This window comes from Ictidomys tridecemlineatus, chromosome X, assembly GCF_052094955.1.
Source record: "Ictidomys tridecemlineatus isolate mIctTri1 chromosome X, mIctTri1.hap1, whole genome shotgun sequence".
NCBI classification, from domain to species: domain Eukaryota; kingdom Metazoa; phylum Chordata; class Mammalia; order Rodentia; family Sciuridae; genus Ictidomys; species Ictidomys tridecemlineatus.
In genome coordinates, this window is record NC_135493.1 from 102,279,018 (window position 1) to 102,303,613 (window position 24,596).

At 38.7% G+C, this 24,596-nt stretch overlaps 1 protein-coding gene across 1 annotated transcript; it reads left to right on the forward strand.

Moving 5' to 3' along the window:
- Positions 1-2,796: 2,796 nt before the first annotated feature.
- Positions 2,797-3,645, forward strand: LOC101958683 (ferritin heavy chain). The gene has a single exon (XM_005329170.3). It carries the CDS (start codon positions 2,951-2,953, stop codon positions 3,500-3,502), a length of 552 nt encoding a protein of 183 aa, XP_005329227.1. The 5' UTR covers positions 2,797-2,950; the 3' UTR covers positions 3,503-3,645.
- The last annotated feature ends 20,951 nt before the right edge of the window (positions 3,646-24,596 follow it).

The following is a 24,596-nucleotide window of genomic DNA, read 5'->3' on the forward strand; positions in this document are numbered from 1 at the left end:
TTTAAGTGAACTAGTATCAACCATCATAAATCAATGACATACCATGGTCATATTTAAGTTCAAAGACCTTTCCTTTGTTCTTTAAAATAATGATTCCCCTTTTCTCCCCAGAACAGAACAGTGGGAATTGGAGACTGGAAGAAAATTTTCTTCTTCAGAATATAATGGGTGTGGGTGTTGAATGTATCTTATTAATGTCCAACCAAATATGAACTGCCAAATAACTTTCCTATGACATTTGCACTAAAAAGCTGACTTATAGTGGAGCCAACCAGGATGTATTAAGCTTCCCTACATCTGATCAGCAGCTAGAAGCAATGTTCTCTGGAAGATAGAACCCATGGCACAGATCTGGATACTCTACACCCTCAGTATGGATGGATACCCCTTTAAGGGGTATCATTTGGGGTGCATAAAAGTGCTGATGGCTCTGAAAGCTGGCTCTGAAAGCTCAGGTTTCTACCTCCTTCCTAGATCATGCATCGTAGCCTGTCAAATTCCTATGTGAGTTTGTCAACCCTTTACTCTTCTAAACTCTGCTAACTACTTTCTCTGCCTGGAAGCTCTCATCACTCTGCTGATTGTCAGTGGATTCCAGTTATCTGAAGGTCTTTACTTGTTACCCCTACTTCTCTGCCCTCTCCAATGTGTACCAGACCAGCCTCTACCCAACACTGACTATGTATCTATTTGTTATGATTACTTAATTTAATCCTATAGCCTGCTCTCTAAATATCTCTGTCCTCTGCTGGTTCTCACTAATTCCCTGCATCCCCAAAGTATCCCTACCTTCTCCTCCCCAGAAATGCCATGATTTCACAGCCTATATTGCAGTCAAGAATTCTGTGCCTCTACTTCCCAAATGGTAATATGGAATCATATCTCTAATGAGCAACTCATAAAAGTACTTAATTCACTAACCACCTCCCATGGGCTCTGTATTCCTGGTGGAGTAGGGATGGGAATGAGGAGTGTTAAAAGATAATTAAAAGCAGGAAGTAAAACCATGACTCTTATATAAATATAAAATATATACATGTGAAAGATGTATTAATGAGGAAACCAGTAAGATGTTACAAATGGTTTAAGAACTATGCATATATAGGCAAGAGAAATGCTGAAACAAGTATACAAATAGATGCAAAATGAGTCAAGAATTAATTACATGCCTGCGGACAAGATTCATTTGCATTATTATTAGTTTTCTATAATTTAGAGTTATAAAATAGCTCAGAGAGTGAGAAGTGGAGATAATCCAGGAGACTACTCTAAAAAGGACATGCAATAAACATTTTTTTTTCTGATTTTGAAACCTTTCATCCACAGCTAGTATAACTGACATAAGCACTCTCTTCAAGGTTAGGACAGGCATTTGTGTTTGTAGAGACCAAGGTATGTGTCTTCCTTATCTCTAAACCTTGATAAGGGATGGAGGCCTACTCCTCTCTGTTAGAGCATTGCTACTCAAGAGTGTGCATTGACATCACCTGCGATGTTTAGAAATTCAGAATTTTGACCCCAGTCTAAATAATCTACATTTAAAAAGATCCAGGACTTAAATAAATGGAAAGTTATCCCATGTTTATGCATTGAAAAAGTTAATAGTATTGAGATGTCAACAATCTCCCAAATTATCTACAGATCCAATGCAGTCCTTTTCAAAATTTCAGATAGAATATTCATACATTGCTAGTGGCCATGTAAAATGATGTAGCCACTTTGGAAAATACTACAGCAGTTCCACAAAATTGAAAACATGTTCACGTAAAAACTTGTACATAAATATTCATAGCAGCATTTGTCATAATAGCCAGAAAATGGAAATAAAACCAAATGTCTATCAACTGGTGAAAGGATAGATAAAATGTGATGTATCCATACAATGGAATATTATTCACCAATAAAAGGAATGCAAAATAGCTGGTGCAGTGGTGCACACCTGTAATCCCAACAGCTAAGGCAGTGGGATCATGAGTTCAAAGCCAGCCTTAGCAACTCAATGAGGCTCTAAGCAACTCAGTGAGACCCTGTCTCTAAATAAAATACAAAATAGGGCTGGGGATGTGGCTTCGTGGTTGAATGCCCCTGAGTGCAATCCCTGATACCAAAACAAACAAACAAAAAAAGGAGGGATGCAGAATAAAATCATGCAAAGTCAAAGAAGTCATGCCCAAAAGGCCACAGGTATTATGATTCCATTTATATGAAATGTCCATAATAAGGTTATCTATAGAAACAGAAATTACAGTAGTGGTTGCCAGAATTGCAGGAGAGGCAAGATGGAGAATGACCCCTAATGGATAGGGGATTTTATCTTAGAGTGATAAGAAAGTTCTGAAATGAGATTTTGGTGGTGGTGGAAAAGCACCAGGAATGTACTAAAAGTCATGGAAATGTTTACTTTCCAAGGGTGATTTTTCCAAGGGGTATAAATTATATCTCATTGGAGCTATTTTTCTTTTTAGATACTCTGGGAATGCTCAGAGCAGTGTTGCCTGGGTTGCTGATGGAACTCTGCACTAGCATTCTCTACCCCCACCCTGTCCACCCTCTATCCCTGAATCTATTCCGGTGATTCACACAAAAACTTACCCTTGTATTTATAAATAACTTATAAAAATATTATATAGGTCATAGGGTCAGCACAGAGTTGCCCTGGTTGCTGATGGAACTCGACTTTACAGTGCCTCTCCTGACCACCTACCTTGCTTCAAGGTATTCCCATTGCCTCTATTGCTCACTTCCTGCCGCCATTACTGGCTTCCGGCCTCCATTGTCCGCCATTATCCGCTTAGATTCTGCCTGAGGTGGGTTTGACAGAGACCTTGACCAGCCTACCCTCCTCGGTTAACCCGCCCTCACCCACCCTGGGGGCCCCTAGCGGGCCCCACAGCCACCACTGATTTCTCCTTTTACCACCGTCTGTGTCTTTCAGCAGCCTTTGCCCTCCATGGCCCTGGCAGAGCCATCGCAGGTGCGCCACAACTACCACCCCGACTGCGAGGCCGCCATCAACAGCCAGATCCAGTTGCAGCTATATGCCTCCTACGTCTACCTGTCCATGGCCTTCTACTGTGACCGCCACGAAGTGGCCCTGGAGCACTTCTCCAGCTTCTTTCTGCGTCGTTCCCATGAGTGGAGAGATCGTGCTGAGAAGTTGATGGAGCTACAGAACCAGCGTGGAGGCCGTGTCCACCTCCATAACATCACCAAGCCTGATCGTGACGACTGGCAGAGCGGCCTCCAGGCCATGGAGTGCGCCCTGCACCTGGAGAAGAATATAAACCAGAGCCTCCTGGAGCTGCACCGCCTGGGCACTGAAAAGGGGGACCCCCACCTCTGTCACTTCCTGCAGCGCCACTTTCTGCATCAGCAGGTCCTGATCATCCGTGAGCTGGGCGACTACCTGACCAACCTGCGCAGGATGGAGGCCCCAGAAGACCACCTGGCTGAATTCTTCTTTGACCGGCTCACCCTGGGCCGCAGCCACCACGACAACTGAACAGGACTGTACCCCAGCCCATGCCAGGGAGTCTTCCCCGGTGGGTCACCAGGCCAGGTCTACATATTGCCCTTTCAGCAAGTTTCCTTCAGTTTGGGCCTTTCAGTTTGTTAACTTCCAATAAAGTTATTTTTTGGTTCTTAAGGAAATGAAGATGTCCAGTAGAGGTTTTTTTTTTGTTTTTTTTTGTTTTTTTTTTTGGTTTTTTTTTTGTGTGTGTGTATGTGTGTGTGTGTGTGTAACTCTCATTTTGAGAATGAGGGCAGATCCTCATGCATCCAGGATTCTGTCTATCCACCTATGTCCCATCCACAGGCTCATATCTCCACAGGTGGAGAGAAAAGGTATTCTACGGGCCCCTGTAAAACACAACATTAGTCTTCCTTTCTAAACAATGGGTGCAGGAGGATTAGGATGGTGTGGAAGGATTTCATGGGGTCTTTGTGACCATTCACTGGTCACAAAGTGCCTCTGGGGAAGTAAAAGGAATGGGATTGAGCATGTATTAAAACAAAGGGATCTTCAAATTTACCTGAAAACTTATAGTTTACCAGAATATACAAATGTTTACTATTTCTTCATTCTGGAAAACAAGATGAGAGCCCTGGAAGATAACATGGCAGAATACCTCTTTGACTAACTCACCTTGGACTACAATGATAATGGAAAACCAGCCTTATGGACTTCCCCATATCTGGTGAGGTTGACAAACTAAAATAAAAGTGGCACTTTGCAAGCTCAAATTCTTTTATTTACATTATTGTGTTTTATTTTTATAAGAACCTCATGAAATAGGAAAGGCAGGTGTTATGACCATGTCTTTCCCCCCAGGGTTAAACATCTTATTACAAGTATTTATATTGGTTGAGTTTTTTTTGAAATACTTTTATCAATTTTGTGGAATTTGAAACTCAAAGGAAAAATGAATTTACATTGGAAATGCTATTTTGACATTACAAGTAAACAATACCTAGTATCAAGAGACCCCACATTTCTATTGACAAATCTATGAGTCATCTGGTCTAGAATACCTTCCAAACTCTCTGAATCAAAATCTATTAGTGGACTGATAAGTTAATATAGTGGATAATTTCTGCTTCCTTATATCTTTTGACAAATTTTCTACCAGATTGTTTGCCCTTTTCTTATTGATTTGTGGGAATTACTTAATTATGTATTTTAGTCCTTTAGAAATTTTTATGTTTTCTGAAGTTCCTCTTCTAGTTTGTAGTTTGAATTTTTACTTTTTGGACTCTTTATTATAATCATTAACACACATTAATTGTAGTTATTAATAGGTTTCACTACAACATTTACATACATGCATTATATCATTCCTTGATATATCTACCCTCCCTTTTGCCCTATCTTCCTCCTACTCCCCTTCCCTGAAAGTATAACTATGTCTTTGTCAGTGAGAAAAAGGGAGTCCACACAAGTGAGAAGTTATGGAATTGGGACAAGAACACAGATTTTCTGATGCATGTTTTACTTTCTTTCTGTTACCCTGCAGGTATATCAATGGGCTAAGGATAATTGTGTAAGTAGATTGGGAATCCAGCCAGGTAACCAGCACCGGAAGGGAGGGAAATCCCCCCACTCTCAAAGACAGCACTAATCACTGTAGTCTTTCCCCTAATTACAGGTGCCTTCCAGCCAAGGGTGGGGATGGCTTCTAAACATCAGCCAAAATCCTTCTCCTGTGAAAGAGGCCTTCAGAATTAACAACTATGTAACAGGTAGCAAGGCACCTCCCAGGAAGGCACTCAACACTTGTACATCTGAATCCCTCTGTTCAGACTCTATCCTCCACACAGGCAGCAACACTATTACCTGGGTTGGCACTGAATACCTAGAAAGACCCTAGGGCTGGAAATCCCCAGAGAGTGCACAATCACTCAGATGTTTTCACTGGGAGTAGCTTCACTGCAGGCACAAGAGGTAAAGGGTGTAGCTACAGAACACATATGCTCTCCCTGCAAATTCAGTTAATCTGAAAGTGTGGACAGAGAAGCCTGTAAGTTTTCCATGCATACTGTCTTGTAGTCTATACACTGTAGCCTGTTGTGATCTCTTCTCTGGAATCTATAGCTGATACCAGACTGGTTCAGTCTTGTTCTCAGGGCCCCCTCTTCAGCCCATCTTTCCTTTTCCTGTGATTTGGAGGAACTCTCCAAGATAATGCAGAGAAATCCACTTAGAAATATCTTTTTACTTTACCTGGAAAAACAGGATTTCCCCAACTGTAAAACTCAAAGAGAATTGTGATTATACATAGTGCCTATTACAAGCCACTACTTGTAATCCTACATTTTGCAGCTTTTCTTAAAGAATCCCTGGCAGGAAAATCTTGGTACAGAGGCAGCATAATTCTTTTTATCTTTGTTCTTTTGCAAGAAAAATGCAAATGTTCTAAGTTCCTTCCTTTTGGTTAAGTTTGAGGTCACAAAACGCCTTTCGAATAGCAGTGCAGTGGTGGAAAGAAGAAACTTCTAGACTAATTAAGTTTGCCTCATTGTACTTTACAATGTTTAGGCTTATCCTCTCCTCTCCTCATTTTCCTCCTCTTCTATATGCCTCTCAAAAGGGTTGAACAAACTTCTCAATTCGTTGGTAACTGAACTTTTCAAAACTTTGAAGTGATATGTGACTTGGTCCTACAGACCTGAAAAGTACACCCGGAGATACACAGGTGGTTGATTGTCAGTCCTTGGCCATATTTTGTTGCTTGGGGGAATGATGTCTGAAACAGTGGCTGTTGCTATGGGTACCAGAAACTCAAGCAATGATAATATCAGGACAGACTAAGGGAAAATGGTAAAATTGATAACTTCATCTCAGGCTCAAACACGGATTCAAATTAACTGTGTTGAATAATTTACCTCTAGGGAAAAAAATCCTCACTCTATCACAAAAGGAAATTTCTTAATAGATGGTTGTCACTGACAACTTGTACTTCATTTTCCAGAAAAAGGAAAAGTATTTTTTTCTTAAGAAATGTGTGACAAGCAGCACAAAGCACCCATTAATTTCTCCTGAATCTTCTTTACTCTGGAAATATGTTCTACATTTCTGATTTTTAAATTCTCCTTTAATTTTATTTCACTTGCCAGCAACTCCAATTTCTTTTCGTAAGCCCAAGCAATATATATCTGATCAAGTATTCAGTAGAGAAAGGCATTATCAGTAATCTCAGAGGTGATACTATGCTTCATGTTTTAAAATAACAAATTTTTATACAAATAGGTATATGTGGAGGGGTGTGGGTGTGCTTTCTGAGTTCAGTTTCAAAGGGGTACTGATGGAAAATTTGCTTCAGGAAAGCTAAGTTTAAGGTTAAAATGACAGTAATGACATTTCACTAATGTGAAATGTTGGGCCACCTGAAAGGTAAAGAAATTTACACCTGACTTGCTAAGCCAAGGGTGACATTAGAGAAGAGTAAGGTACAGTGAAAAAAGAAAGTAATAATGGCAGCATATTTTTAAGAATCATATTTCAGTTTGGGATTGAGTTAGGTTACCCATAGTAACAAAGACCAGAAAAGCAGGGACTTAAAAAAGGTAAGTTTTTTCCTCCACCTGGAAAAGAAATACGGAGGGAAACACGACTACCAAGAGAAGTTCTTTCTTTTCTTATTTTTTCTCTGTACTTGGGCTGGAACTCAGGGTCTCATGCATGCTAGGCAAGTGCTCTACTGACTACACCTTCAGTTCCGTGAGAAGTCTTTCTATCATCTTTCACTGATTAAGAGACACAGATTTTCACACCTTTGAAATTGGGATGTATGCTATCTTACAATCATTGTCACCTGTAGCTGTCATTGCATGAGTATGCACTTTAAAACTCAACAGAGGGCTGGGGATGTGGCTCAAGTGGTGGCGCGCTTGCCTGGCATGCGTGCGGCCCGGGTTCGATCCTCAGCACCACATACCAACAAAGATGTTGTGTCCGCCGAGAAGTAAAAAATAAATATTAAAAAATTCTCTCTCTCTCTCTCTCTCCTCTCTCACTCTGTCTTTAAAAAAAAAAACTCAACAGAGCAGTATCATTTGCTAGGGAAAAACCCTGGAGACATCAGAGGTGTATTCTTTTAATAAATACTGCATCACCAGCATGCTTAATAGCACAGAAGACAATATTATGATATCCAAATGATTCTGAGTACAAAAGTGATTCAGAAGAGTTAAAATTTGAACCCAAAGAAATTCTAGCAGTACTTTAAACAATTTATCTAATGAAGTTTCCTTTTGTGTATATAACATAAGAATGATGCAATGATAAAAATCCATGCCTAAATAAGTGTAAAAGAGATCTTTCAGTATGTGTGAACTGAAAAATCTAAAGGATAAGAAAATATTGTGTCCTAGTTTCATTGGTAGAATTTTTCTTTATTGTAGTATTCTTTCATTTTTCATGACCTTGACAGTTTTGAAGAGAACTGGTCATGTATTTTATAGAATGTTTCTCAGTTTGGATTTGTTAGGTGTTTCTCTCATGGTTACACTGGTACTCTGAGTTTGGAAGATGAAGTCCAGAGAGGTGAAGTGTTTTTTTCTCACTGTATCAAGAGGGCTACGTCACTTCAATATGATTTATCACCAGCCATGTTAGCTTTTTTCACTTGGTTAGGGTGCTATTGGCTAGGATTCTGCATTGAAAGTTGCTGATTTTCCCCTTTCCAAACTATAGTTTAAAGTGAGTCATTTAGTCCAGTTCACACTCAGGAAGCAGGGAGGAGGAATTAAGCTTCACCTCCTGGATGGAAGATTCTCTACCTGTAATATTTGGAATTCTTCTATAAGGAATATTTGTACCTTCTCCCCCACTTATTTATCCAATTATTTATTTTTCTCAGTGTGAACTCTTTAATATTTATTTAATGCTTTGGGTTATAGTCCAAGATTATGTTATTTGTTTTGTTCCTTAAATTGTTTCACATTTGATCATTTAGAGTTTGTTCATTTAGCTTCTGTATCCCTTTGACATACTCCCATTCTCTCTCTCTCTCTCTCTCTCTCTCTCTCTCTCTCTCTCTCTCTCTCTCTCTCTCCCTCCCTCCCTCCCTCCCTCCCTCCCTCTCCCTCTCTAGCACTTTCTTACTTTCTGGCACTATAAGATACTCCAGACTCATGAGACTCATGATGTGTTTCCCTGCCCCAGCCTTAGAATTACCCATTTCTCCAAGGAATCTTAGTTTCTTTTATTGTATAAATGGTATTTTAAAACTAAGATCTGGCAAACTAATTGAAAGAGCTGTCATAAAATTCTGTATTTCTGGTTTCTCTTTGAAATATTATCTGGCTACTTTGGGCCCTGTTCCCATGGGACCCTTCATATGGAACTGAACATTATAGCTACCGCTTTAAAGCATATATATTCTTCAGTTCACCACAGTATATGCCATTCAAGCAGTGTAACTTAAGCACTATAAGGTGCCTTTTTATTGATATAATTTCCTGAAGCCCAGCACACACTCAACTTTTGTGTTGTTGAACCTAGATACCTCTGTCCCAGGTGACCATGGAGAGTGAAGAAGTCAGTGAGTTGGTATGCATCTTCTGTCCCAGGAAAAGTTTAGTTCCTATCCTTTAGATTGGCATGCCCCTCTGTCTTCAGGTCTCTAATAAAATTTGGGAAGTACTTGAATCCTTGGTCTCTACTTCCTCACTTTGCCCAGTTATCCCAGGTGTGGAACACCTATTAAAAACTTAAATTAAGCAACAAATATAGCAGTGATGGTAACTTTGAAATAATATTTGAATGCTTATAATGTTTGTAGGATTGAAAACTCGAGACTTAATGGATTAAAAGTCAAAAGAGCACAGTTTATTATTCAACCTGCAAATGTCTCTGTCACTTTTTCATTCCCTTCTTGGCCAAGTAGTCAACTTATTTTCCCTTTTGTTACACTCCTTGTCACCATTGGAACTTACCTTGATGATTTTGCAGACTTTAAATGCATTGTCAGACAGGCCAAAAAAGAGGTTGCAAGCCAAAAGACTTATACATCAAATTAAGATGCTTGAATCCCACAGTTTACTGAATAATTTAGAACATATATTGAGAGGCAAAGAGAGAGGCGATGGAGGAAGACAGGAAGCTAGCAGTCTTGAACCTTGTTCCATGTGGTGTTCCCTCTTTACTGCTTTAGCCTTGTCCACTGACCATGGTTTGGAGGACTAGTGATGAAAATATCTGGAGCTATCTCACACCTGCTCTATCAGAGAGACCCAAGGACAAATATTCCTGGAGATAACTTTAACTTGCTTATCACCTACTGAGCAAGGAGGTGTTTTCATCCAGCATAAAACCAGATAGTTGCCACCAAAATGTAGGTGATCTAAATATACTCCAACTGTAATGAATACCTGATTTCTACTTGATTTTTCCACCCCTTTCTCTCTCTCTCTCTCTCTCTCTCTCTCTCTCTCTCTCTCTCTCTATATATATATATATATATATATATATATATATATTCTGCCTCCTTTATCCATGTCTACTATGTCTCATAAGAATTATCTGTACTTAGTTTCATCTGTCCTCTTTGTTTTTCTTATTAAAGAATTGATTGAGTGTTCTTAAATAAATACTCAACATTTCCCAGTGCATGCATCTTCTAATCTGTTTTCTAGAGACAAAATGGCCTGGTGAGGTTCCATGAGTCTTTTGCAGGCATTATTGGTGTAATTTCTGTCATGGCTTTCTTGCCTAGAACCTTTATTGACCACCTTGATGATCATCAGGAAGTCCTCTCAGGGGCATATCTGGCTCACAACGAAGGTATTATGACCCAGTTTTCTTTAAGGATCTTGATTCCTTAGCCCCTAGAGCCCCTAGGAAATCATTTGCTTCAATGATCTGGAAAAGATAGAAATGTAGTCTTCCTAAAAAGGGGCATCCCTGTCTACTTGCATCATGTTTGTGTTGGGTCTGGCACTTGCAGAAGATTATTAGATCTAGGAAGCTCTTGAAGGAAGAAAGGAGGAGGAAGGAGGTCAATTCAATAAGCTGAAAGTACCTGGAAATTGAAGATATGAATACAGATGGTGTAGACATGGATGCAGGGAATATCAAGAGGCCATGTGGAATTTTATTGCATAGCTGTAAGAATAGAAAAAGAAAGCAGCATTCAAATGCATTGTCAGGCAGGCCAGACAAGAGTTTCCAAACCAAAAGATTAAGTGTGGCACCTGAAAAATATATATATATATATATATAATATTAATCTGTTATTAAAATTAAGTTTTCTCAGGCAAGTGCAGTCTTGTCCATTTGGAGAATAGATCAAGGAGCAGCTCCAGGCCAGTAACTCCAGGGCCAGTGAAGAGTAAAAAACCCACCCCAGTTCTCAGGGGAACATCCACATGTTGCCCCAGTGAAGGCAAGTTATGTGCATTACAACCAGGCAACTGAAGTACCTCCTCCTTCGGTTTGTTCTGGAAGGATCTTTTCTTCACAAATATAATTTCCTTTGATCAGAGAAAATCTCCACCTCTCCATCAGGAAGCTGGAAAATATGAAAAAGATAACTGGAGGGCTGAGGTGTTCAGGGATCTGTTCCTATCCTAGAAAGCATTTTAACAAGATTCCTTGGTTAGAGATGATTCAGTATACAGCAGTGCTTCGGTACAAAAGAGCTGTTTGCATAGGGGGACTCAGTGATGCCAGGCCTGGGCAAGGTTCCTACTGATATAATAACAACAGACCCAAGGGCCTTGAATGGGGGCTCCTAACACACCAAACTAACTGGATTCCAGGGACCCCCTGATATTTTTAATAACACAAACATTTCACTGTTATCTGTCAATTTGCCTCTTAATGAAAGTAAAGATGTTACAATAGGGGGATTGCTCAAGGAGAGGAGGGGGAGCTTTCCTCTGAACACATGGGGAAGACCCACTTTACCTGTCTGGTGTGTTCTTTTTGTTAAAAAAAATTGTAGTTATAGATGGACAGCATACTTTTATTTTATTTGTTTCATTTTTATGTGGTGCTAAGGATCAAACCCAGTACCTCACACATGCTAGGCAAGTGCTCTGCCACTGAGCTATAACCCAAGCCCCTGTCTGGTGTGTTCTTAACACCACAGGGAGTGTGTCCTCTTGATAAATGGTAACTTCAGGGGAAGAAATTTGGAGAAATGGAAAATGCCAAACTTAGGGGAAGAAGTAGAGACCTGAAGATGGCAGGAAAATAGATAACCCAAACATAATAATTATCATCTGACCCATAATGGTATTGAGGTTTACAAAAATGATGGCTCTGTGTAGGAGAATTTCACATATTAAAATATGAGAAGTCTACATTGAACGAAGCAATTGTAATATCTAAAAAAAGCATTTGGTTTTTTTCATCTAGTCATTCTTAAATACTTACATGAATGTGTATGGAAAATGGTAAAGAAGTGAAGGTGAGACTAGCCTATCAATGGAAAAACAGTAATCTGGACCTGGTTCTAAAAGATGATTTAAACTGAAACTTGTGAGAGAAGAAGAGTTAGCTTGACAGATGTAGGGGTGAAAACAATATGAGATTAACTTCAAAATCAGGCCTTCAGGAAACTAAAGATGAAGGCACAACAAAGGATTCATCTGGTATAAAGGGAAGGAGGAGTGTAACTCAAGGTGCCGTGATAAAAGGCCAGAAATTACCAGGGATAGTTGTATATGCCTGTAATCCCAGTGGCTCATAAGGCTGAAGCAGGAGGATCTTGAGTTCAAAGCCAGCCTCAGCAACTTAGTGAGGCCATAAGCAATTTAGTGAGATCTTATCTCAAAATTTAAAAAAAAATAAAAAAAATATTAAAAGGCTGGGGACATGGCTCAGTGGTTAAGTGCCCTGGGTTCAATCCCTAGCATCAAAAAAAAAAAAAAAGGATGGGGTAAGAAATGGAGGATGACCTCATATTAAGGTCAAGGGTTGTTGAAGAAAAGGCCTTTTGGAGGAATCAACCAGCATGTTTGGATTGGGGTTTCAGGAGTAGGTTATTCAATCCCTTCTTGGACATCCCTGGGATGATGTAGGAGTCCAGTGACAGATACCTGGAATAAATATGAAAATGTGTAACTAATGACCTGTATTTGAAGACACAAGAAAGAATATTGTTTAATCAGGAAAGTGGCATCGAAAAGTTCTGTACAAGGTCTTGCTATCCTTTTTTCTTTATAAAGCAGAGTTTGACTATTGTTTCAATTTGCTGCCTCAGAAGAGTACAAGCCCAGATGTCAGGATGTCAGAATGCTAGAAGAACATCAAAGCCCTTGGTGATGCTGGAGCAAGTGTTTTTGAGCAACATCAAAGAAATGCAGGGCTTGCACCCTTTCTCTCAGAGAAAGAACATCAGACTCAGCTCTGGCAGCTTTTACCTCCCTTGAAAACTCATTTACCGTCTTTGTCAGACATTTGGAAGAAGTAAGCTTATCAGCAACCTCTGAAGTTTAAAAGATGCCAATGCATCTCAACCAGCAGTCCTTCCCAGGGGGGTGTATGCATATCAGGACAGCATCCAGGAATAATAGTGGCATTTTACTATTCAACTAATAATATTGTGCCACCCCTCCCTAAATGACCACATCATCATAAGTATATGTGAAGAGAGATCCTTCAGAAAACCCCTTGCACACCCCCAAACTGATACCGTTGCCATTGCAATCTGCCTTGCTTATCTCAAATGTTACCTTGAACAGCCACCTCCCTTCTCCCAGTTTCCCAGGACACACCTTACTCTCCGCACTTTAATCCCCCACAAGGCCATGCCTAAGTGTTTTGTCCCCTTCTTTCACCCCTCCCCAACTTTTGAAACCCTTTTCCTGCATCCTTTGAAACTCATAGACCATTGTCTCCCTTAACAAGATTTCCTATATCCTCAAATTATTTTCCAAATATTCCCTTCATTTTCTTGTTTTAACTCCATCTGGAATTACCCCAAGGCCACTACTTCCTCTGTAGCCCTCTCCAGTGATGGCCATCCTCCCACAGTACCACTGGGCCTGGAGATGAGATCAGTGGCCTCCTGCTTTCTTATTGCAACTGCTAAGCTATTTGTCCTGTTCCTTCTTCTTTAACACCCCAGTTTAGAATTAATATCATCATATTATGTCTCTCACTATCATTTCCTGTTATAGCTATCTAGAGATCCCCTACCCAATATTTCTTGATGACGTTAGCTCTTGGCTAATGGTAACATTTAATATGAGCACTGTGCTAATTCCTAGTTATTTCAATATCCATATAGATAATGTTTCAACCTGGCCCCTTAGTCCCTTAATCTGTCCTCCTCCTGTGGCCTTGTCCTCTAATCTACTCAACCATTCATTGAAGTAGCCATATCAGGGACCTTAGAATCTGCAATGATTGAAATCTTTATATAATATTTATCTCAGCATCACTGTTTGACTACTACCTTCATTTAATTTTTTTTAGTTGTTGATGGACCTTTATTTTAGTTATTTAAATGTGGTGCTGAGAATTGAACCCAGTGCCTCTCACATGCTAGGCAAGTGCTCTACTTCTGAGCCACGACCCCAGCCCACCTCCTCTTTTTCTAGTCATTCTCTCTAGAGTGCTGATACCCCAAATCCTTGAACCCCTCTGGAAATCCAGTCAATTGGTTCATGACATTTTCACTATGCCTCAATTCTTTGATTTCTCTTTGCTCTGATTAAATCCAATGGTCAATGATAATAATTCTTTTGATACATTTCTACCCTACCTTATCTGCTTTGTTTTAGTTGCTTGGAAAAAATCCCTAACTTAATTAAATCAATTTCTCCCATATATCACACTTGTAACTATGCAACCGAAGGTGACTAGAGAAACACCCAACCATTTGAGATAAAGCACTTAATTAACATGGCTTTTTTTCTTAAATATTTTTTTTAGTTGTAGATGGATACAATATCTTTATTTACTTATTTATTTTTATGTGGTGCTGAGGATTGAACCTAGTGCCTCATATGTGTGAGGGAAGCACTCTTCCACTGAGCCACAATCCCAGCCCCACAAACATGACTCTTAAGTGGGCCCTTAGTGTTGCCACCATTTTACTTCCCTGTCCTATCTACTCTTCTATCCTTCCTGATCATCATTCATGCATTCTCCTCTGTATCTGTCAGTCTTTGCTACATGGCGTGCCATCTCAATACACACTACTTGAGTAAAATAATCATTTTATTTGCTCATAATTTTGTGGGTCAACAATTTTGGCTGGAATGTTGGGTAATTGTTGTCCTGAACTCACCTGGTATCATTCATGTGGCTGTGGTCATCTAGTGACTTGAATGGGGCTAGTTGATCTAAAATGGCAGCTGTTATTTATTGTTGTCTGGGCCACATTTCCAGTAGGCCAACTTGAATTTCCTCAAATGAGGAAAATGCTCCCAGATACAAGCACTTTTTAAAATCCTTTGTTTATATCATATTTGCCAATTTCTTATTAGGTAAAGCAAATCACATGGCCAATCCCAGAACCAGTGTGTGGGGAATAACAAGGGCCTAATGCACTATAGATGCTTACTGGAAAAATCTACAACCTCTAACCACTCACACCTCTTCCCAATCCTTCCTCTCAGTTAATGAACCTCCATTCTATTTTAGTGGAAAGAAGGAAGGAAGGAATGAAGGAATGAAGGAAGGAAGGAAGGAAGGAAGGAAAGAAGGAAGGATGGATTAAGAACTTCCACAGATTTCTACGTACTATCATACCTCCCCCCACCAGCATCTGGGTGCATTTATTATACTTTCTCTCTGTTATTTGATGAAACTTTCAGGCCCCTATTTAAGGCTAATTTCTCCAGTTTTGTCCTAGAGCCCTCTTGTTCCCCAAAGGATCTTGCTTCTGTTTTTCATCTAGAGTCACTTTTGTTGATACATCCATCTGGTGCCTTGAATGAGCTGCATGCTCTGAGATGGCCTTACTCTCTTTTGCATTGCATTTTCTCTCTTTACTGGATCATTCTCTTCAGAATAAAAACAGGATATTTTTGTCCTACCCCCAAATCTCCCTTTAGTAGCCCTCTGCCTGCTGATCTTCACAGCTAAATTCCCTGACATGGCTCTCCATCATCATAGAATCCATTCTTCTCCTCCCAACTATCTTAAACCCACCATAACTTTCATAACAAAAATGGCTTTTGTCACAGACTCCAATTTCTCCATGCTGATCCATCCAAGGATTAATTTTAGCTCTCATCTTACTTGAACATTTTCTTGGGCTGATCTGCAGGAGATCTCACTTTTCTGGTTTTCTTTCTACCTCTCTGGCCTCCTCTTCTCAGTCTCCTGCTCCTCTTAGTGTTCTTCAGTTCCTCTTCATCTTCACAACATCATAGTTTATACAATGCTCCAGGCCTCAGTTCTTAAAACTTTCCTCTCTACTATGTATTTGCACTTCTTTGGTGATCTGTTTCATGAAGGTCATGGATTCAGATGTGCCGCAGTCTGGCTGGGCACAATTCAGGAGCCACTTGTCAAAAGAAACTAACTTTATTTTTAGAACTACAAACGCCAAACAAAACAGCTCCTCAGGGAAAAAACCCTCAGAGCCCAACTGCCACCACCGGCTTCCACAAGCCTCTCCCCCCCACACCAGCCTCTCAACCTCCCACAATCCTCCTGCACTTGAGGCCGATTGGCTGGGTTGCGTGGGCAGAGCCAAAGAAGTCCCCCAATGAGCAGCTCCGTGGAGGAGCCAATCAGCTAGATGTTGCTGGGGCCGCTGTGAGCCAATCATCAGCTGGCAGTCTGAAGGGCAGGGAAACAGCCCAATGAACATCACCGCAGAGGAGCCAATCAGCTAGATGTTGCTGGGGCCACTGTGAGCCAATCGTCAGCCAGCAGCTGGAAGTTTGCTGGCAGCTGGATCATCAGCCGGCAGCTGGAAGTTTGCTGGCAGCTGGAAATTTGCTGGGGCCCCTTTGGCTGTGGCTCTCAACAAGATGTTCTCTGTGTGCTGATGATCCTGAATGTATATCTCCAGTCTAATCTTCTCTATGAAACTCCAGACCTATCTTTACAAATACCTGCTTGGACATTTAACAGACATCTTAAAGTTGGTGTTCCACATAGATATTGATCAAAGGGTAAATACTATCAGTTTTAAGATGAACAAGTTCTGGGTATCTAATCTAATCTACAGCATGAGTGGTGATGGATGTGTTAATTAGTTTGATTGTGATAATCATTACACAGTGTGTATCAAATCATCACATTATATGCCTTGAATACACGCAATCTTTACTTTTGAAATACTTTAAAATATTCCTCATCCTGCTTTATTTTCCTCTGTAACATACATCACTTTCTAACTTAATTCTTAACTTCTTGATCTTGCTCATTACCTGTCTTCTTTTTCTAGAATATAAACACCACGAGAGCAGGGGTTTGTGTCTATTTTTTTCTCTGTTGTTTTATCTCTAGTGCCTAGAATAGAGTAGGAAATTTAAAAATGGAATATGGTAGAACATGTATTTCAAAGTAATAGTAATTATGTTCTTCAATTCTTGGTGTTTTTGGAACACTTTGAAAATATCAAGAATTGAAGAACAGAGGTTCTCTAATACCAAGCTACATCTCCACCCCATTGTATTTTTTATTTTGTCACAGTGTCTCTCTAAGTCACTGAGGCTGACCTTGAACTTGTGATCCTTCTTAGCATCCAGAGTTCCTGGGATTATAGGTGTCCTCCACCACACATGGCCACAGGTTGACATTTTTACTGGCCTTTTCATCGGACTATGCAGTCAACACATTCTGAGGTCAACAGGTGACACATTCCTGACTGTCCCAGAGACTTCAGCTCAGCCTGATCTCTCCGCTTGACTGGCCCACTATGAAACTACTTGCCATTTGGACCTGTCCTTGAACAAGTTATGTGACCTGAACAGGTCTGCACCTTGAACAAGTTCTTAAACTGCTTCTTAATCTTATCGACCACCTACAAAGACTTTTTGTATTTGTATCTGTTCTGTCTTTGCTCCTGGCTCGGCTTCTTGAAACTCTGTGGCAACCTTGGGCTTTTCTTAGCCTTTCTGTAACTTAAATATGTCATGGGTGAAGTATGATGTATGACTTGAGTGTTACAGATATTAGTAATTGAGATTGGGATGGAATAAAAGAACTTGCGATTGCCACAGTCCTGCTACCAAATGAAGCATGAGTATCTCAGTGAATCAAAGCCAATAAAAGTTATGTACCTTAAAAAAAAATTGAAGAACAGAATTACTATCACTTTGATTTTTTTATGCTTTAGATAAGTTTGACCTTAACTCTACTCAGTAGATAACAGTCACCAATTATAATATTTAACCTTCCTAAATGGACCAGGGGACTACAAGATGTATTATGGGATAGTAATTTCTTTGAGGAGAGCAGTACTCTTAAAACAAATCTCTGATCACATTGCACACAGCCCCACCCAACCTTTCTGAGATCTTTTCTGCCTGCAGAATAAAGTCCTTCCAAATTAGTACTCATTTTACTTTTCTAGCACTATATACTTTTTCTTGAGATACCTAGGTCTTGAAGAAAGGAAATGACTTAGTAAAGGGTGACATGAGAAATGGGACATTCTAGGCAGGATTCAGAATAAGATATGTAACAATTTGGCTGGAATAAAGGAGCCATAGGATACTATGCAATGGAGTCAGATATGGCAAATGCCTGAGAAACATCATGTTTTGAATTATAACAAAAATGTGATTGGGCTTCAGGTCTACCAGATGTCAGGAAATAAAACATGAAACTGGACTTTTGGGGCAATACGATAAAATTTTATATGCATTTTGGCTATTATATTTATTCTTACTGAATCATATATATAATATGTATGTCACATATATCATATATATCATACCTTTTTCATTCTAAATTCTGTATAGGTTTAACATATTAGAACCACTGTGTCAATAGATTTTTTTCAGTTTTAACAGTTTCATCAAGAGTAGGATTCTAGCCTGTGGAATTGTTGATCTACTATTATGTCTTTATCCCTTAGTAGTTATTTATTCCTTGTCTGCAGCTCCTACACATTAAGAAGAAATGTCTTGAAACTTATGGGAGTTCAGAGGAAGAGTTCTCTATATCCTCTGAAACAGACAAGGTCACTGCTTAGCAGACCTTTCTTAAAAAAGAGTTCAGTGATAACAGCCACATTAGAGCTCTGGTCAACCACAGCTGATGATGGGCTCTGTTGATGGGTGCCCTTGGCTGGACTTGAAAGTGTTGTCCTGAGAAATGATTACTTTTCTGCTCGATAAGTCCAAGATGTGTCTATTAAAGGCTGAAAAGAAAGGAGGAATAAAGGTGTGAATGTAGCCTCTTGATCAGTTCATATATTAGACCTCTTACACTCTGTCATGATTCTTAGTGTATCTATCACACTCCTTCATGTGTCTGTGACAATTTCAGTAAAATTTTAGAGACACAAAGTCCTTGATGCAGAGGTACTTAAGTCTTAGAAAATCATACTCAGGAATGTGGAACAATGAACAATTCTTTAAAAAAACACATGAAGAAACTTAGAATTACATGTTATTTATTCATACATTCAATAATTATTTATGAGGAGTTCATTTTGACTAGATACTATACTAGATGCTAGACATTCTACTTTCAAGATGTTCATTCTTTAATTAGAAATAGCAAATTAATAGTTTAGTGCTGTAATAGAATTAAATACACACAAGAAAACTGAATGTTACATGTGCTTGGGAGTGGTTGGTGTTCTGGAAGCTTCCTCAGGTGTAATAATACCTGAAAGTAGTTTTGAAGATTGAATAGAGGATCATGAGAGGAGACGGGGTATCATATTATAGGCAGAGAGAGTGGTATGTACCATGATATGCAGGTCACATGTGGTATGTGCCATGATGTGCCAGAGAGTGGTATGTACATGATGTGCAGAGTATGTGCCTGTTATATGCAAGGTCAAGTGACAGGGGATGATAAGGCAAAGGGTAAACATGCAGGAAAAGAAGCAGGAGAGATCAGAGAAAACATGACAGTTGAACTATGAAGTCTGAATCATACACGAAAATCCATGGAATGTGACTGCTGGATTTTCTTTTTTATGAAATGATCAGATTTTCCTTTGGATTAAAGAGAAGTGTGGAAGATGAATTAAGCATCTGAATGTGGATGAGTCTTGAGGCTATGATCTATTAAGAGACTGTTGCAGAAAAATCTAGAAAGAAATGGTCTAAGTTCCACTAAGACAGAAACAATGAAGAAGAGGAGAGGGTAGTGTTGAGAGACATTGAAGACCAGAACCTTTTGTTGTTGGTGAACAGATGGACAGAAAAGGATTTTGAAGGAAAGTATTTGGATTTCTAGCTTTGAGCATATTAGCTATGTGATGGCATCCTTGTTAGAGAGAGGGAACACAAGAGGAGGAATGGGGACTTTGGAAGAAAGTAGGCATTTTTCCTAAGTTCAAGATTCTATGGGGCATCTAGGTGGAGCTAGAAATGGAATAAAATATGACAAGTGTATATGTAAGGTACATGGAATTAAAGATGAGGGGTAAATTTTCCTACCTCTGATCCCCTTTTGTTTTTGTACATCTTTGCTACTTTCTTGCGAAAAAGGTCTCCATCCAAATGAGAGGAGGATAAAAAGAAGAAGGTCTTATAGATGTTATGGAAGGTGGATATAGTCTGGAGGAAAGTTTATGATCTGAATGGATACAAGGGAGGGGAAAAAAGACAGGGAAGGAACATGGAATCAGCAAAGACAGAACACTGGTACAAAGCAACACAAGAGCAGAGGGTTTAAGAAGTGGAAAAGAGGAAAATAAGCATTACTAAGAAGTAGGGGTTATATTTCCTAATGAATTTATTCTCTGGATGGATGCTAGGAATTTAGATTGTGAACAATCAGCAGTTCCTATGGAGGAACATTATTTGATTCATATTTTATGAATACGTCTTAGAAGCAACATCAAAGAGGGCAAGGCATGTGCATAAGTGGAGGCAAAGGGAAGGTGATTGGGGTTCTTCCAGAAGTTCCAGCTGCTTTGTAAGGAGAAGAGCTTGTGGGGATTGTGCTGGTACCACTAATCCCATCATGAATATGGCAGCACTTGGATGACTAGGATTGAAAAAATTTTATGTCTTACATTTTTTTGAAGGGCAACCCTGGCCATTACCTTCTTGAAGCAGCAGAACATCCTTGCGTGTTTTCTCTTTTAGAGAAATACAGAAGCAAATAAAAATAAAGCCTGCAGTAATGACTATTTTTACCAATTACACATGCATTACTAAGTGTCACAAATCCCATGAGCAGGAAGGTGTGATTTTCTGAGTCGGCTGCTGTGTTGAGATGAGAGGAATTGCTCAGTGTTGATAACACTGTTGGATGTTGCTAATGTAATTACAGTTCCCCACATAGGTCTCAGAAATTAAGGGTCTTGTATTTTCTATTTTCCTTTCCATTTTGGGAAGATAATAAAAAAGTACAAAACTTGCTTGGTTTGACTTTACACCCTGTTTCCAAGATATTTTTTATTGTGTCTTATACTGAATGGATTGATTTTTTTTCCATTTGTCTTTGAAAAAGTCATTTGCACAGAGAGATTGAATGGACTTAATTTGTTTAGTCTTCTGAAGTGATGCTTATAAGTGGGCCATGATAATTTAGTAAATATATCATGTTCAAGGAAGTGGTATGAACAACTGAAAGAACTACTCACAGTGTACAAGGAACAAAAATGGATAAAAGGACGTCAGCTAACAAATAGGACAGAAATGTTAGATTAAAGATGAATTTACGGGTCTGGGGCTGTAGCTCAGTGGCAAAGCACTTGCCTAGCATGCATGAGGCACTAGGTTTGATCCTCAGAACTATATAACACTTAACAAATAAAATAAAGGCAATCTGTCCATCTACAACCACAAATACACAAAAAGATGAACTTACAGCATTCATATTTGTTGTCCCAATAAAGCACAATGTTAATTTAGAGAATTGTGTTGCAAGGGTTTTGTGTTGCTGTTGTGATTATTTTTAAAATAGACATATAGAAAGAATCTGCACCTATTTGTAGGGTACCATAGAATTTCTTTTCTTTTTTGTGCTATATCCCAAGCCCTTTTCATCCTTTATTTTGAGTTAGGGTTTCACTAAGTTTCTGAGGCTGGCCTCAAACTTGCAATCCTCCTGCCTCACCCTCCTGAGTAGCTGGGATTATAGATGTGCACCACTGCACCTGGCTCCATATGATGTTTTGATACATTAAATCATTAAATACTACTCAAACCAGGATAAATATATTTATCTACTCAGCATTTATCATTTGTTTATGCTGAAAGCATTCAAAATTCTCCTAATTTCATTTTTAAATCTATAGTATAGTATTATTACCTGTAGTTACTCTATAGTGCAATAGAATACCAAAATATCTTTCTCCTATTTAACTATATATTACTGCCCATTAATCAACTGTTCTTATCTCTCCCTTCCCTCTACCAGCCCCAGCATCTGATGATCAGTATTACTCTCAGCTTCTATTTGATCAACATTTTTTTTAGATTCCACATATGAATGACATTATGCAGTCTTTATCTTTCTGTGCCTTATACCATTTAACCTAATCATTTCCAGTTCCATGCATGATGTTACAAATGATTCATCTTTACTGATGGCCGAATAGTATTCCATCGTGTATATGTATCACATTTTCTTTATCTCTTAATTAGTTGATGGTCACTTCAGTTGTTTTCTTTTCTTGGCTATTGCCAATATGCTGCAATAAACATAGGAGTGCAGATTTCTCTTACACATTCTGATTTTATTTCTTTGGGATGTATACCCAGTATTGAGATTGCTAGAAGCATATGTTAGTTCAGTTTTTACTTTTTAAAGGATGCTCCATTCTGTTTTCCATAACATCTGTACAAATTTACATCCAAACCAACAGTATGCAAGTGTTCCCTTTTCTCCATATTCTTGCCAGTACTTCTTTTTTGTCTTTTTTATTGGGCAGGTGGTAACTAGGGATTGGACCCAGGGGCACTTAACCCCTGAACCACATCCACAGCCCTTTTTTATTTTGAGTCAGGGTCTCACTAAATTACTGATGGCCTCACTAAGTTGTTGAAGCTGACTTTGAACCTGATACCCACCTGCTTTAGCCTTCCAAGTCAATGCAATTACAGGTGTAAGCCACTGTGACCAGCCCCTTCTCTTTTTCATAATAGCTATTCTAATTGTGGTGAGGTGATATCTCATTGTGGTTTTGATTTGCATTTCCCTGCTCATTACTGATGTTGAGTATTTTTCTCATACTCCTATTGGACATTTATATTTCTTCTTTTGAATCATGTCTTTTCAGATCATTGCCCATTTTAAAATTTGATAACCTTTTTAAAGTTTTTGAGTTCCTTATGAAGTTTGGATATTAATTCTTTGTCAGGTAAATAGTTGGCAAATATTCTTTCCCATTCTATAGGCTGTGGCTTCACTCTGTTGATTGTTTTCTTTGTTGTACAGAAGATTTTTATTTTGATGTAATTCCATTGGTCTACTTTTGCTTTTTTTTCCCCTCTGTGGGTCATATCCAAAAAATTACTATGTTAATGTTTTTCCCCCCAAAGGCATAGATAGAGATTGATTTAGGAAAGTAGATACATGTTCAAGAGAGAGTGAGGGGAATCTCAAAAGAGAGATGCTTTGGGGGTAAAGTAAGGAATATGCATTCAAAGGAGAATGCAGGCTTTCTCCAGAAGGAGAGCCAGTCATCTGTACTAATGTTTAAAAGTGTTTTCCCTACATTTTCTCCTAGCAGTTTTATAGTTTCAGCCCTTACACTTAGATATTTGATTCATTTTAAATTGATTTATGACCAGGGTGAGAGATAGGGGTCAAGTTTAAGTCTTCTACATATGATATCCAGTTTCCCCAGCACCATTTATTGAAAAGGCTATCCTTTCTCTGATGTATGTTTTTGGTGCCTTAGTTGAAAATTAATTGGCTATAGATGTGTGGATTTATTTCTTGGCTGTCTTTCCTTTTCTATTGGTCTATGTGTGTTTGTATGCTAGTGCCATATTCTCATGACCATAATTTTGTAGTATATTTTGAAGCCAGGTAGTACAATGCCTCTTACTTCATTTTTTTTGTTTATTTTTTCTCAAGCTGGCTTTGGTGATTTGAAGTTTTGTTTGTTTGTTTGTTTGTTTGTTTTTGCCATATGAATTCTTGGATTGTTTTTTCTAGTTCTGTGAAGAAAGTCATTTGTATTTTGATAGGGATTGCATTGAACCTTTAGATCACTTTGTAGATCAACATATTAATATCAAATCTTTCTATCCATGAACATAGAATGTCTTTCCACTTCTCTGTATTCTCTTCAATTTCTTCCATGAATTTTTTATAATTTTTATTACAGGGATCTTTCACTTCTTTGGTTAAATTGATTCCTAGGTATTATTATTTTTGTAGCTTTTGAAAATGGAATTGCTTTCTTAATTTCTTTTTCAGACAATTTGCTGTTAGTGTATAGCAATATTACTGATGATTGTATATTGATGTGTGCGCTGCAATTTTGCTGAATGTATTTATTGTAGTAGGTTTTTAAAATTAGAGTTTTCTAAATACAAGATCATGTCATTCACAAATAGTGACAATTTGATTTACTCCTTTCCAATTTGGATTCTCCATTATTTCTTTCTCTTGCCTGATTATTCTTACTGGGACTTTTGCTGAGGTCATTATTTTAAGTATATACAAGAGTGGCCCAGTATCATTAACATACATTTCTTCTTCAAGCTTTTTTGCATATTATAATCTGTTGAGCTTGAGTGAATTTCTGCTTCAGAGAATTACAAAGTACCATTAAAAGATTTCTGAATTTTCCCATTTCCTACCCTTCCTCATTGGTCCACTTACAAATACATTTTAAAACTTCTTAATTTATTATTAATATGTGTGTTGCTACTGCTGAGAACCATAAATTAAACAAGTTTTAAAATACTTTGTAAAGGAAATGTAAATGATTAGAGAAGCAACTGTTTTAAACAGCATTTTAAGCATGTAAAATTTATGAATAATCTGAGATGCTATAAGCATGTATAATGTATTTGATGTCTACAAAGTG

Excerpts from the sequence above, each read along its gene's own strand:
- LOC101958683 (XM_005329170.3), top strand. The coding sequence starts at position 2,951 with ATGGCCCTGGCAGAGCCATCGCAGGTGCGCCACAACTACCACCCCGAC.